General features: G+C 32.3%; 1 protein-coding gene across 10 annotated transcripts in view; it reads right to left on the bottom strand.

The window, feature by feature from the left end:
* TDRD3 (tudor domain containing 3) overlaps positions 1 to 13,574 on the bottom strand; it is a 203,792-nt gene that overhangs the window by 34,308 nt on the left and 155,910 nt on the right. For 7 of the 10 annotated variants that reach the window (XR_004965809.1, XM_036297580.1, XM_036297581.1 and 4 more), the window contains one exon: positions 10,478 to 10,603. Coding sequence is in view for 8 of the 10 variants with exons in the window: in XM_036297580.1 (XP_036153473.1) it covers positions 10,478 to 10,603 (126 nt within the window). In the remaining 2 variants the exon portion in view is untranslated. Of the gene's footprint in view, positions 1 to 813; positions 883 to 2,678; positions 2,999 to 10,477; positions 10,604 to 13,574 lie in introns of those variants that run through there. The other 3 variants (XR_004965810.1, XM_036297583.1, XM_036297584.1) reach the window with 3 other exon arrangements.

Genomic DNA, 13,574 nt, shown 5'->3' on the forward strand with positions numbered 1-13,574 from the left:
TTAAGCATTAGTTCTATCTGAGGTGGGACATGTCTAACTGTAGCTAAAAGCCTATTGAAACCTTTACAACGAATAGAAGGTAAACTGACAAAAAAATCAAATCAAATCAAATAAAAGAGAAAGAGGAAAAAGAGAAGCAACCTAGATAGTAAAGAAGAAGAAAGGAAGAGAAGGGGGAAAAACAGAAAAAAGAGTTTACCTAGAAAAGATAAAAAATTTTGAATAAAGACTAATACAAACTTTTGATATGGCTCTCCCTTCCCTTTAAGACTTTAATTCTATATTTTAAAAATCTAATTAAGTCTAACATTCTTTGGGTGCTGATGTTCAAATTCAGGAATACCTAATAATAAAATTTGCATTATCTGATCACCTTACGAAGAAACAATATATTAGTGTACTTTCCCCCACATTATTTAAGGCTTATTTACTTAAATCTTTTCAAGATAAAATGTTCTTTATATTCTTGCAAATAACTCATTAAATGGTACAAAAACGGTTACCAACATTTAAAAAATACAAGTCCATAAATGTTAGAATATGAACCATACAGAAAAGGAATTAAACTGACTTCTAATACTGTACTTTGTATAACAAGCTTGTTGTTAAGCATAACCAAAATGGTTTACCCTAATTTCCTAATCACATGATCTGGGAAAAATGAGCATATTTTAGGCAAGACAAAAATGCCAATAAAAGGTTGTTAAAGTTGATACTAGTTTCGGAAAAGTCAATGTTAGCCTTTCCCACTTACTTCCCTCACACTATCACATTCACTTAACATGCATAATAATACTGTATCAAGAAGCTCACCAACTATAGTTCCCAGACTGGAACCACCCCAGTCTCATGGAGGCCTTATTGATATGGATTAGGTGGCTTCTAGAAGGAAGAAAATACACTGAGTGGTCAGATTATTATGACCACCCTACATTTGTAGGCAAATTAGCTATAATTTCGCATTGAAGTTGCTAGAGGGCCAGACCATTATAAATAGGGAAGCAGGTTGTTTATCCCGACAGTAGAAGTGATTTTTTTCTGAAGATATGAGTAAACAACGTGATTTAACAGCCTTTGAACGTGGGATATATACAGTATATCTTCTATTTGTCTTATATCTTTTTAATTCCTTGGGTATATAGACCAATCTATTTTCCAAAGTAGCTTTGTTACAAAAAGCTTTAAAAAATATTTGTTGAAAAACCATCATATTAAACTGTCATACTAGAGTTTGCTGTCTGAAGAACTCTTCAGTACTAAAGGTGACCACCAGGGATTACATCTATCATTCATTAATTACGAACCTTCTTCCACTGTTTCTGCTATCAAATCAGTTCATGTGCTCACTTAAAATTCTGATTCTCTCAAGCACTAAAAGAGATGGTACTTGTAGTATTTATCCACTGCTCTTTAGAGAGCTTCTTTGTACTTTCACTGGCTATTATCCAGCCATAAATTCTGCCCTTGTTTATAATTATGTGTTTAGAGAGGACATGCTTCTTAAAATAAGAATGTTTTCCCCCTCCAGAATTCTCAAGTAAACTCCAGAATTGGATCCAAGATTATCAATTCATTTGACTTAACAACTGTTAAGTCACATAACAACTGTTATTTTGCCGGGAAAACAAGAATAGGAGATCAAGAGAAGTATAGGAGTTTGTTTTCTAGGAGATCTTTAACAAATTAAAATAAGGCTCAGAATACACTAGTCTATTAATAAAAGAGCTAATGATGAAATAAAATAGTACTTTTGGTCTTATTTGAGTTTTATCCCTCATTTAAGAATGCCCACATACCCCGAAGAATTAACTTGCTTTGATACTTTCTTTGGATTTAGTAGTCAATGCCAGCTTAACAGAAAGGGATTTCAGATTTTGCCTTAGACTAGATTATTGGAGAATATCAACTACAAAACCACAAATGATGAAAATGTCTTATTGCTGGACCATATAAATACCCTGTGGGTTATGAGGTGAGAATTTCAGAAGAGGGCAGCAATATTATAAAAGCTATAATGGGAATCTTCATAAGGGCTTATTTCTAAAAGTTAATACATACAAAGTTTCCAGAATTAGAGTTAAGTTAAAATGAAAAGACTAGTGAGTTGTACATAATGACATGTAAAATAAAATCTTAATTTATTAAAATGTAATGAAACACTAATAGCAAAAGTTCTCAGAAGGGACATAAAATTTCAGGAATATATTTTGTCCTCTATTCACAGAAAGGTAAAGACTCTTGGGACATGTCTGATGAGAAATTAACTTTATATATTTAGTCTCTATTTATAACATAAAAGACATTATTATGTCATTAATAAGAAGTTTGGAACATCTAAAACTATATATTTTACAGATAAATCTTCACCCTATTTTAAAGATGGGAGATTTGAAAACTAGAAAGAAGATAGCTAAGACTTTTTCTGAAGTACCTCTTGTAGACTTTCTATAATAGGTTCTATACAGAAAAAAAAGAGTTCCATGAACAAATAAGTCTGTGAAACAATGTACATTATATATATCTCTCAAAGATTTAAAATACATATTAATCTATTTCTGGAATCAAAAAGCATACTTAACTTTTTTAACCAAGCATTTTTCAAAATGTTCTCAGAAGACTTTAGAAAGCCCTGAGCTATATAGACAAGGCATGGAAAAATATGTTCAAAAAAGTAATGATTTTTGTATTCTTATGATTGTCAAAGCTGCTTAATTGGAACCTCTTTGTTAACTCTTGATAAACTATATGTGTGTTGTTGCTTTTTAAGGCAAATAAAATGTACTCACTGTTGCAGCACTTCCTTCCCTTCTGAATGGAGCTCTCAGCCAATGACAGGCCACTAAGGGAGGTTTTCAAGCCAAGGTGTAAAACTCTTTCCAGTAATTTCCAAGTTTAATGGAACTGTAAGTTCTGTAACATCAGAGTGTTTCTCACAAGGAGACAGGCCAACTCCACTCTTTTCCTAGAGGTGTGATAGTGAAGCCTACTGCACATTATTCTAGAATAAATAGCATAGGTCCAATAAAGTTCAGGAAATTAGGATCAGTAGGAAGGGTAGTCCATATACATCAAGAGATGCCACCCACTAGAGGTAAAAAGAAAATGAAGCAAACCCCCCCACCCCCCCAAAAAAAAAACAAAAAACAAATGATGTTCAGGAAATAGTATAAAAATAGAGAGAGATAACTAATAAATAAGATGACGGAAAGTATGAATACAGAAAAGTAGTACTAAGTACAGACACACAGATGACTATGTAAGATTAAAAAGGAGAATGGACAACTGACAACTCACTATGGTATGCAATTAAATTTTAGTCCTTCACCAACAAGGTTCATAATCCCCGACTTTAGGAAAGGGAATGTGCACTGTGGGACCTGAAAGGAAGTAAAATCTATCATGCAATAAGCAACGTTATTTTTCTGCTTTTTCGGGTGCAAATGGAAGAGGCTCAGAAATTCACTAGACACTAATACAGAGTTGTTTTCTGTTTTTTTAATTTAAGAAGGTTGCCTCTTCAGATTTATACAAATCTTTAAAATATACTCACATGAGTGTCTAGTCAAGGCACATACCCAATATAAGATTAACTTCGTTGGGAACAAAGAAATAAAACAAAACAAAAATATTCCTCAGATTCATTTGTTTTACTACTTTATTTCCTGTGCAATGAGTATATTAGCAAGACTATGCATATATATGCAAAGGAATGGTTAAATCCAGTGCAGTTTGAAATTATAGCTTTAAAAGTCCTGGTAAGTAAAGTAAATGAAAAAACAAAGTTTACACTTAGAAGAGAACAAACCCTGGGTCTGTTGAATCAAGATGTCAAAGGGAAAAATAAGTTCACCTAACAATCCAGCCCCCTTGGGCTATAGATCGCACCCATGATGCCTCCTTAAAACTACCTTGAAAGGAAAATCAAAATCATATAATATTCAGTATAATCTAAAGCATCATGAATTTACTTCTTAATTAATCGACACCATAATTCAGAAGTCAATACTTTAGGCTGCCATTAGTAAAGGGGAAGCTCAGAAGATAAAAGTTAGCATAATAGCTCTGGTATTATTCATGTATAAAAAAAGTGCTGTGAATTTTCATACAGTTTTGCTAACGTGATCTTAATATTAATATTTAATTAATTTAAGACAAATTGTTCTTATGAAAACTGTAATTGAAGTTAGAAACAAATCTGAGTGACCATTAAAATAACTTTAAAAGAAAGAAAGCACATCTGAGGCAGTTATTTCACTTTGGGAGTTATGTCATCTTCAGAAAAAAGGAACATGAAATAATAACCTTAATCTGCATTTTAATTGCTCAATAGAGTGAAACTCAGATTATCCAGAAACCTTTTAAAAATATTCTTATATACAGTTCCTTTTAATAGATTATAATATATTAAGTTATCAGGTTCCGAAATTCAAGCAATACTTTTGTACAGGTCCTAAAATAGCGTATTATTCTCTTACTGTTAACTGAAATGGTAAAATAAAATGTCTCTATTGAATAATGTAGTCAGCTCAAAACTAGATCTCTAGATTTTGATAATAATGTTAGTTTTAGTTACCACAAACTGAATTCGGGCTTAGGAGGTAGATATGAAGAGTATTTAAGCCGACACATCTATGTATATGGCATGCATTTAGGAATAAATAATTTTTCCCTCCATGTCAGCAGCTTTCATACCTCCTTTTGTATAAAATTCCTTTTGTGTAATTCACAATCTCCTGTGGGAATTTGAAAATCCTTTGTGTGATTCATAACCTCCTGTGGGAATTGCTAAAATGCTTTGTGTAATTTATAACCTCCTGTGGGAATTGTGAAAGTCTGGGTAATAAATGAAGAAATAAACAAACCACATCAAATACAACCAAATTTATTAAAACAAAGTTTAAAGATATTGCATGAAAGCCCCCAAATTCCACTGTCCATAATTTGAAAATTGTGTTTTAAATGGGGCTAAACTAGCTGTATAGTTTTCATTCTAATTTATTTTGTGTTTATAATGCAAAAGAAAATCAGCAGTGCCCATATGGCCATCCTTGAAAGAAAAGTTTCCCAAAATATGTGTGGTAGAAGAAAATGTATTTCAGTGACCTTAATCAAATTGTGTTTATTTTTAAAATATATATATATATTATATTTTATATATAAATATATATAAATATTTATACATATATTTTTTATTTCAGAGAGAGAAAGGGAAAGATAGAAATATCAATGATGAGAAAGTATTATTGATCAGCTGCCTCCTGCACACCTCACACTGGGGATGAAGCCTGCAACCCAGGAATGTGCCCAGACTGGGAATCTAACTGCAACCTCCCGGTCGCCACTCAACCACTGAGCCAGCTGGGCTCAAATTGTTTTTAATGCAGAAATTTAAAAATGGTAAATTATATCCACTAATTAATTGAAGAATTTATCATCTAGAATGAAAAACTTTCTGAAATAGGTACTTGTACTTTTTACTGGATATTAATTGGCAGAACTTCATTGTCACATAATTGTAATTTTCCTATGAAGTTAATGGTTTCTATAACAATTGTCTTCTTTTTAATATCTATTATGATCTTTTGATATCAAGTAAAAACTAGATAAAGCATAATTATGTCGTTAAAATTACTTATATGACCTTGTTCTAATATATTTAGGATTCATTTTAACTCATTAATTTCTGTATTACAACTCTCCATCTCCTTCCTCAGTAAATAGGTTAGGATTTTTTTTTGTTCTACATTTCTTTTTAATATTTTTACTAGTGGTAGAATAATTTATGGATTTTTATGAATATCTGAATTTGAAAAGGTAACTTCCAAATGTGCTTCCTAGGATGTCATTATAAAATAAATTTTGTACAAAGTTACTTCAAAAGTAAAACTTAAGATTGTCAGTTCTTTTCTTAAAGTATGCTAAAACTGAAATATATATTATTTTTAAAAATCCAAAACCTCTTATAGACAAGTTTTATTTTTTAAATAGATAAAAAGAACTTTTTAAGTAGACAAAATTCATTAAATAACAGTTTCTACTTTCTCATAAATTTTATCTTTAAACTAAGGTGGAATAAATAAAGACCTAAACATTATTTAAATGAAAACTTCAGTAAACAAGATTTTCACCATTTGTACTTTGTTTTAAAGTCTCAAAAAGTATAAATAAAGACTCTCATGAGATGCTTACTTGTAAGTCTGCTTTACATTACCAGATCTAGGACTTCTTACTTTGTACAGTGGCAGGAATTTTGTGTTTTGCCTATAAATATGTATCCCTGACCTAGACTAGTGCTTGGCACCTAACAGATGTGCAATGAATATTTGTGGAATAAATGGATACCTTAAAGAAAACAGTTAAAATAGAATAATTATCTAAAGGACAGTAACAATCATCTACACTTTCCAGAACGCCTGTCCATATTGTGCATGCTAAGGCATTAGAACCATTACCTATACAATATTTTTTCTAGTTAAAACAACAGCCAAACAATGATAATTTCCTGCTACCAAGAAGCAAATATTATAAACTTTTAAAAAGAAAGTTTAGAAACTAGTATGTTCTAAAAACATTTTTTGGGTATAAGTCTCAATGGAACTCAAGTCATAAATATACTTGGAGAATCAGGACTTGACAATGTTTTTTCAGGTTTAGAAAAGCAATTCAGAAGCAACAACACCGTAAAACACAAAAGATTTGTCTGAGCAGCAGCACCAGGGTATTTTCAGTAATTCCAAATTGCCTGTGGCATCTTTTTACTGGTTTTCTGGTATTAGCTTTAGAGTTAAAAGGAACCAATTTGGAGGGGACTGCAGGGAAGATAAATAGGAGGTTTTCTTTGCCCCTACTGTTTTCTCATACAATGGTCATAAATATAAAATAATACAGAGTATGGTTTTCTCCCTATATAATTTTCCAGATAAAATGAGACTCCTAGTGTTTCAGCTACTTTAATAAAATAAGGAAAATCCTACAATGTTTAAAGACCACTGAAAAACAATTTAGAGCATTTATTCAGTTAAGAATGAGCTATGAATCTCACATTATTTATGATAATTAGAGAGTTCACTATAACAAAGATACTAAATTTAAGAATTTTTTTGATACCTAAAAGAACCAGGTGAAATCTAGGTAGAAGTAAAAAAAATTAAAAACAACTTACCAAAAGGTTTAGTAAATAATTTTAGAGGAAATAAAGTATTCAATCATAATCAGAACATAAATTTTTGCCAACTAAAATATAATCACTGAGTATGTTCTGGAAATAAAAGGGTGTATCCAGATGGAAAGGGAAAACAGACATTTGGTCTACACTACAGACAGAATTAAGGCAAATAATTCCTAAACTTTATGAGAAAAATATTAACACTTAGATTTAAACTACTAACTAGATTTTTATTTTCCTTACAAGGGACTATTAACTTAGCCATTGAGTCTCTTAATAGTTCATGCTTTTTATTTAATGATTTATCCGTATACCTTTAAGAGATAATACAGGCAACTGATTTCTATAGAGGCTTTTGGCTTATGTACAGGCTTTCTGAGTTGTTTTTCCTGCAAACTATAAAAAAAAATCTTAAATCCATAATCATTGCTACATTTAGGAAAACAGGTTTTCCAAAATCTTCTGCAAATAGCAAACATAATCCTTAATAAAAGATACAACATCATTTCACAATTAAAAATTGGAATGCACATATATAGTGCAAGAGCTAAAAAATAAAAAATTTCACAATCCATAGTGTGAGTGAATATTTGTCCTAAGGCTTCTAACATCTTCACTGTACCATTACAGCCCTTTAATTTTTCTAATATGATTTACCAATTAGAGTTACCTTGTTATTGGCATAGTGTATGTTTTGCTTTTGATTAACTTAAAACTTGTTACAATTTCCCAGTTACAAAAAGAAAAAGTGCTCATACACCCCAACATTAATACTCTCAGAGTCTAAGAGAATTCTACACTAACTCTACATTAAACATATTGACAACTGCGTAACTTTTTCTTAGGGGCTTTTAATGTATTTTTTTAAATGGAGATGAATGAAGATATGTTAAGCTGGTGACTTCTAAATATCAAGAATAAGATGCTTCTACAACTAAGTCATTATTCATGCAGATAAAGAAGAAAGGATGATCTTATCTTCAATAATGATGTTCATGATCCAAAAATATTTGTTATATTAATTTTTGCAAAATCATAAAACATCAACAATCACTTGATTATTTGTAAGTACGAGAAAAGAAATACCAGAATCTCCAAAAGATTTAGTGAGTCTATCCTGCTTCTTTCTGAAAAAACATTCCAAACATCTTATAAGAAAAATTTTAAGTTGAAAGCAGAAAAAGAACAGGTGAAAAAAATAGCACAACGTATATATGAGTACTCATAAAGGGGTAGGAAGAATATGAACGCATTGCTGTTCAAAACAGAATCACTACATGGGCTGTAACACCTGGTAAAGTTATTGTCCAGCTAAGTTTACATAACTCTAAAATCAATGATAAAGCAATGAGGACTATTGGGGATGAGGGGAGGAAAAGCCACTGACTGTGGAAAGAAAATGATCACTTCAGTACCAAACACCTTTGAACGGAAGAGCTACAATGAGGAAAGACAAATGTACTCATCACTTATGGCTACCCTGAAACAGAAAAAGGAAGTAGAGAAGAAATGAAGGAAGAAAATTAAATTTCTCTTTAGGGAGAAAAAGATGAAATTAATCTCTTATTAAATCTCTAAAAAATAAAAAGAAAACTAATGTAAAAATTCTATTTTAACCTCTGACTGTAATGGCTAAACACATTTGGGAGCATATGATAAACAGCAAACCGGGACTCAACTCCTAGAATACATATTCAATAAATAATTACTTTTACCATAAAAACTAGATTAAGATGTATTAATAGAAAAAAGAAATAAAAATAGAAATAAAAATAGCCATCATATGAGAATCAACAGGGCAAAAATTTAAGTACAACAAATTTCTCCAAGAAAAGAAAGACATAAATTAGATATTGATAGTATTTCAGTATTTTAGGGAAAAAGTGGCTAAATTTCAGAAAAAGAGAAGAAAATAATCAAGCATATGAATCATTAGTAATATTACACTGTAAAATATGTAATGATAAATTACCTAGAAAATAGTTTTTCTGTAATAAAAATGTAAAGAATCAAGATCCATGGCCCAAAACATGATTACAGCTACAAGGTTTTTTTGTTGCTTTATTTATCTTTTTGGGGGGACAGGGAGCATGACTGAGGTTGTGTCAGAAAAATGTAAAAAAAGAACAAAACTAAAGTCAGTTCAGGAGAAAATAACATGTGCTTCAATGATGATGACTACTGTCTAGAGCAGCGGTTCTCAACCTGTGGGTCGCGACCCCTTTGGGGGTCGAACGACCCTTTCACAGGGGTCGCCTAAGACCATTGAAAAACACATATATAATTACATATTGTTTTGTGATTAATCACTATGATTTAATTATGTTCAATTTGTAACAATGAAAATACATCCTGCATATCAGATATTTATATTACAATTCATAACAGTAGCAAAATTACAGTTATGAAGTAGCAATGAAAATAATTTTATGGTTGGGGGTCACCACAACATGAGGAACTGTATTAAAGGGTCGCCGCATTAGGAAGGTTGAGAACCACTGGTCTAGAGGATATAATTTTCTAGTATATTTTGATATTTTAGGGAATGAGCAACAAATTAGGCTTCTAAAGATAAGTTTATTTATTAACAGCTACCCACAAATTGGAGACAAGAAATAAAATTTATAAAGTTATCAAACTAGTTTTAATATGTCTTGTCCTCCTGTTTTTGCCTAAATGTAGTTGAGAATCTATGTACATAAAGTCACATAAATCCTGAATAAAATGGACTCCATGAGGCCAGCACATTCTAAATTACATCATTAAACTTATCACATAGCTTTGACATAACATTTAGAAACAAAAGTAATCAAATAATTATTAAACAGATATTTATAGTTATTCTGTACATATACATACATAAACATATGTGTAGTAATTGCAGTGTGAACTCATATATACTTAAAGTATTTTTCTTAATTTTACATGTAACTAAATAAAGAATATACATGTATCCAACAGAAATTTAAATTTGACAACTGCTGGACATAATTTAGTCAAATTTAAAGTAACAAAATATGCATAAAAAACTAATTTTACATATACACATTGTTAGTAAACAAAAATAAGGGCGCCTATTTTTAAAGAATAATATAACAAAGCATTATACAAAAAAAGTAATTGCAATGCTTTCATTTTTATTATAGTTCAGTGTAATTATTAAATTAAAATTGTTCTTTAGGGATGGCCAGTTTTAAGCAAACTCAAAATATTTTTCCACTGGAAAATTTTGTATGACTATAACTAATCTTTCAAAGCTATGTATTTTCTTCAAATTAGCTTCTGCTTGTGTACAGAATTTGGATCACATACCCATGCCTCTGTTTGAATGGGCCTGATGTTGCTTAGTAGCACCTCTTCATAGTTTCCGTAATCAATGAATTTAACAACTGCTGTCATACCTGAAGAATGGAGAGCTTCAACTTCTGCTCGGTAAAACTGAGGAGACAAAAAGGAGTTTTATTTTTTTATTTTATTTTATTTTTTTAATATATTTTATTGATTTTTTTTTTTACAGAGAGGAAGGGAGAGAGATAGAGAGTTAGAAACATCGATGAGAGAGAAACATCGATCAGCTGCCTCCTGCACATCTCCTACTGGGGATATGCCCGCAACCCAGGTACATGCCCTTGACCGGAATCGAACCCGGGACCCCTCAGTCCACAGGCCGACGCTCTATCCACTGAGCCAAACCGGTTTCGGCAAAAAGGAGTTTTAAATATGACAATCAACACTGTCTACAAAGGGCAATATTAGATGGAAATGTGAATAATTAAAGTGCTAGAATGCATAATTTCTTTGAAAGCTCAATCTTCTTTTAATTATTAATATTTTGAGATAAACTGACATAGTTTCAGATGTACAACACAGTGATTTGACATATGTGTATGTAGAAAATGATCACCACAATAATTTTAATGCTCATCGCCAGTTATAGAATTTTTTCTTTGTGATGAAAACTTTTAAGATTTATTCTCTTAGGAACTTTCAAATATGCCATATTTTAAAGAAAATAATTGTTAAGAGAATGATGTATTTAATAAATAAAACTTACCTTTGAATAATCATAAATTGGCTAAAAAAGATAAATTATCTCATCCATATGAGTTCTGACATAACACTGAACAGTAGTAATATTTCAGGACAGAGCTTGATGGTCAGGAGAGAATATTCTCATGCCAGTGGGTATATAAAGAACGAGTGTTATGTTTTGTTGTCAGCCATTGAAGTCTTTTGACTAATATTAGTAAGATATTTTTTATATATTAATCAGAATATATAACTACTAGAGGCCCTCTTGCAGTCCGGGAGCCCTCAGGGGATGCTTGACGGATGGCTTAGGCCCGCTCCCTTCAGTCAGACATCCTTAGCACTGCCACAGAGGCAGGAGAGGCTCCCACCATCACGGCTGCACTCGCCAGCCATGAGCCTGGCTTCTGGCTGAGTGGCGCTCCCCATGTAGGAGCGCACTGACCACCAGGGGACAGCTCGTGCATTGAGTGTCTGCCCCCTGGTGGTCAGTGTGTGTAACAGCCGCTGGTCATTCCACCGCCATTTGGTCAATTTGCATATTAGCTTTTTATTATATAGGATGGGGCAACTTAAAAAAACATAAACATATGACAAAATAAATACAAAGAAAAATGCTCATTGCTGTTGACATCACAGGCAGCTGAGGGGAAGTAGAGATGTCAGGTAAGGAGTAAGCACATAATTCATATCCAGGCATTACGGGATTTGAGACACTGCAAGACTAGACACCTTTATTTTATCAGTTTACTCAGTTTTACTTGGCTCTGGGAACTAATGCTCATTAACAACCTCACAAGGAACTAATTTACATAACAAGTACAATTTTAAAATTTACTTGTTATGGTAACTAAGAGTAGGTCACTAATTGGTCAACCCATTCAGGACCTAAACTATAGGTCAGAATGTTGCTTAGTGAACATGAAAAACTAGTTTCTCTTAAGGAATAATTTCTTTAAACTAGATTAGTTGGAGACTCTACTATAACACTGTCTATTCTTAACAGCATCTCTTAATAGGCTCACCAGAATCAGAAATGCTAAAGGTAACAGAAATTCTTCTAAAATATGACTTACCAGGAAACAATCTATTTTTCTGAGTAACTAGTATACTTCATACTACAAAGGTTATAAAGTTAATCCATGTGCTTCCTTCCCAAGTCTGGATGCTAAGAAATTTAGAGACATCATGTGGGGATTTTCCAAATCTTGGAGTTCTGATATACATTTACATCTCTCCATCCCTCCTTTATATCTTTAGCCTCATACTTCTGTGTTCTGTGAATTGTTGTATTTTTGGACCTATGCTTCAATTGTAAGCTCCTCAGGTAATTAGGTAAGTTCAACAAACAATGAGTCACAATATAGCCTAGGAAAACAAGTAAGTTGACATCTTTTTAGAACTTAACACTTTCATAAAGACAACTCGTATAAAAAAATGACTTCTATATAATGTAGAAAGCACTGTAATAATGGTGTAGTGATATGGCATTTGATAAAGCTAAGGAGTTTGGGAAGAGCTTCCTGGGCAGATGACAATTAATATAGTGTTTAAGGCAGAAGAGGGTTTAGCCAAGTAAAGAACTGAGAAGGGTGTTTCTTTCAGGGAATGTTACAGACAAAGCATGAAGATGAGTGCAGAAAACTACAAAGAGTTTAATATTAATTATGGCATGATGTGAGAAAAAGGGTAAACCAATAGGAAATTAGGGCAGAAGGTAAGAGCTAACTGACTGAGGCTCTACATGCATATTAGAATTTGTATTTATTTTATGGGTCAAAGATTTAAACGAGGAAGAATGGTATGTTCTAAGCCCAGAAGCACAGTGGTGGCTGTTTCAGTGACAAGTATAAGAGGAATAAAGTTTAAGGCACCCTAGCTGGTTTGGCTCAGTAAGTAGAGCATCAGCCTGTGGAGTGAAGGGTCCCGAGTTCGATTCCAGTCAAGGGCACATGCACAGGTTGCAGGCTTGGTCCCCATTAGGGGGCGTGCAGGAAGCAGCCAATCAATGATTCCCTCTCATCATTGATGTTTCTATCTCTCTCTCCCTCTTCCTCTCTGAGATCAATAAAAATATATTAACAAGAAAAAGTTTAAGGCAAGGAGACCAGTTTGGAGGTGGTTCAGGTATTCCAGTTGAGAGGTCAAAAAGCGCTGAACTAGCTATGACAGTTTAGAGGAAGAATTGTCCCAGATTCTAAAATCCTTCAAAGCAAATAAAACTTGAGAGAAGGCAAGATATTGGGAATAATTTTTTAAATGATTATACTAATTGAGCAATCAGCTCCAAAACATCATTGTAATGCAATTAAGACAATGATTTCTTAAAAGCTAATGGTTTTTCTTAAATCTTCACCTTGGTCTCTGGCTAGAAAATCAG

The sequence above is a fragment of the Myotis myotis genome, unplaced genomic scaffold (assembly GCF_014108235.1).
Source record: "Myotis myotis isolate mMyoMyo1 unplaced genomic scaffold, mMyoMyo1.p scaffold_m19_p_3, whole genome shotgun sequence".
In the NCBI taxonomy this organism is placed as follows: Eukaryota; Metazoa; Chordata; class Mammalia; order Chiroptera; family Vespertilionidae; genus Myotis; species Myotis myotis.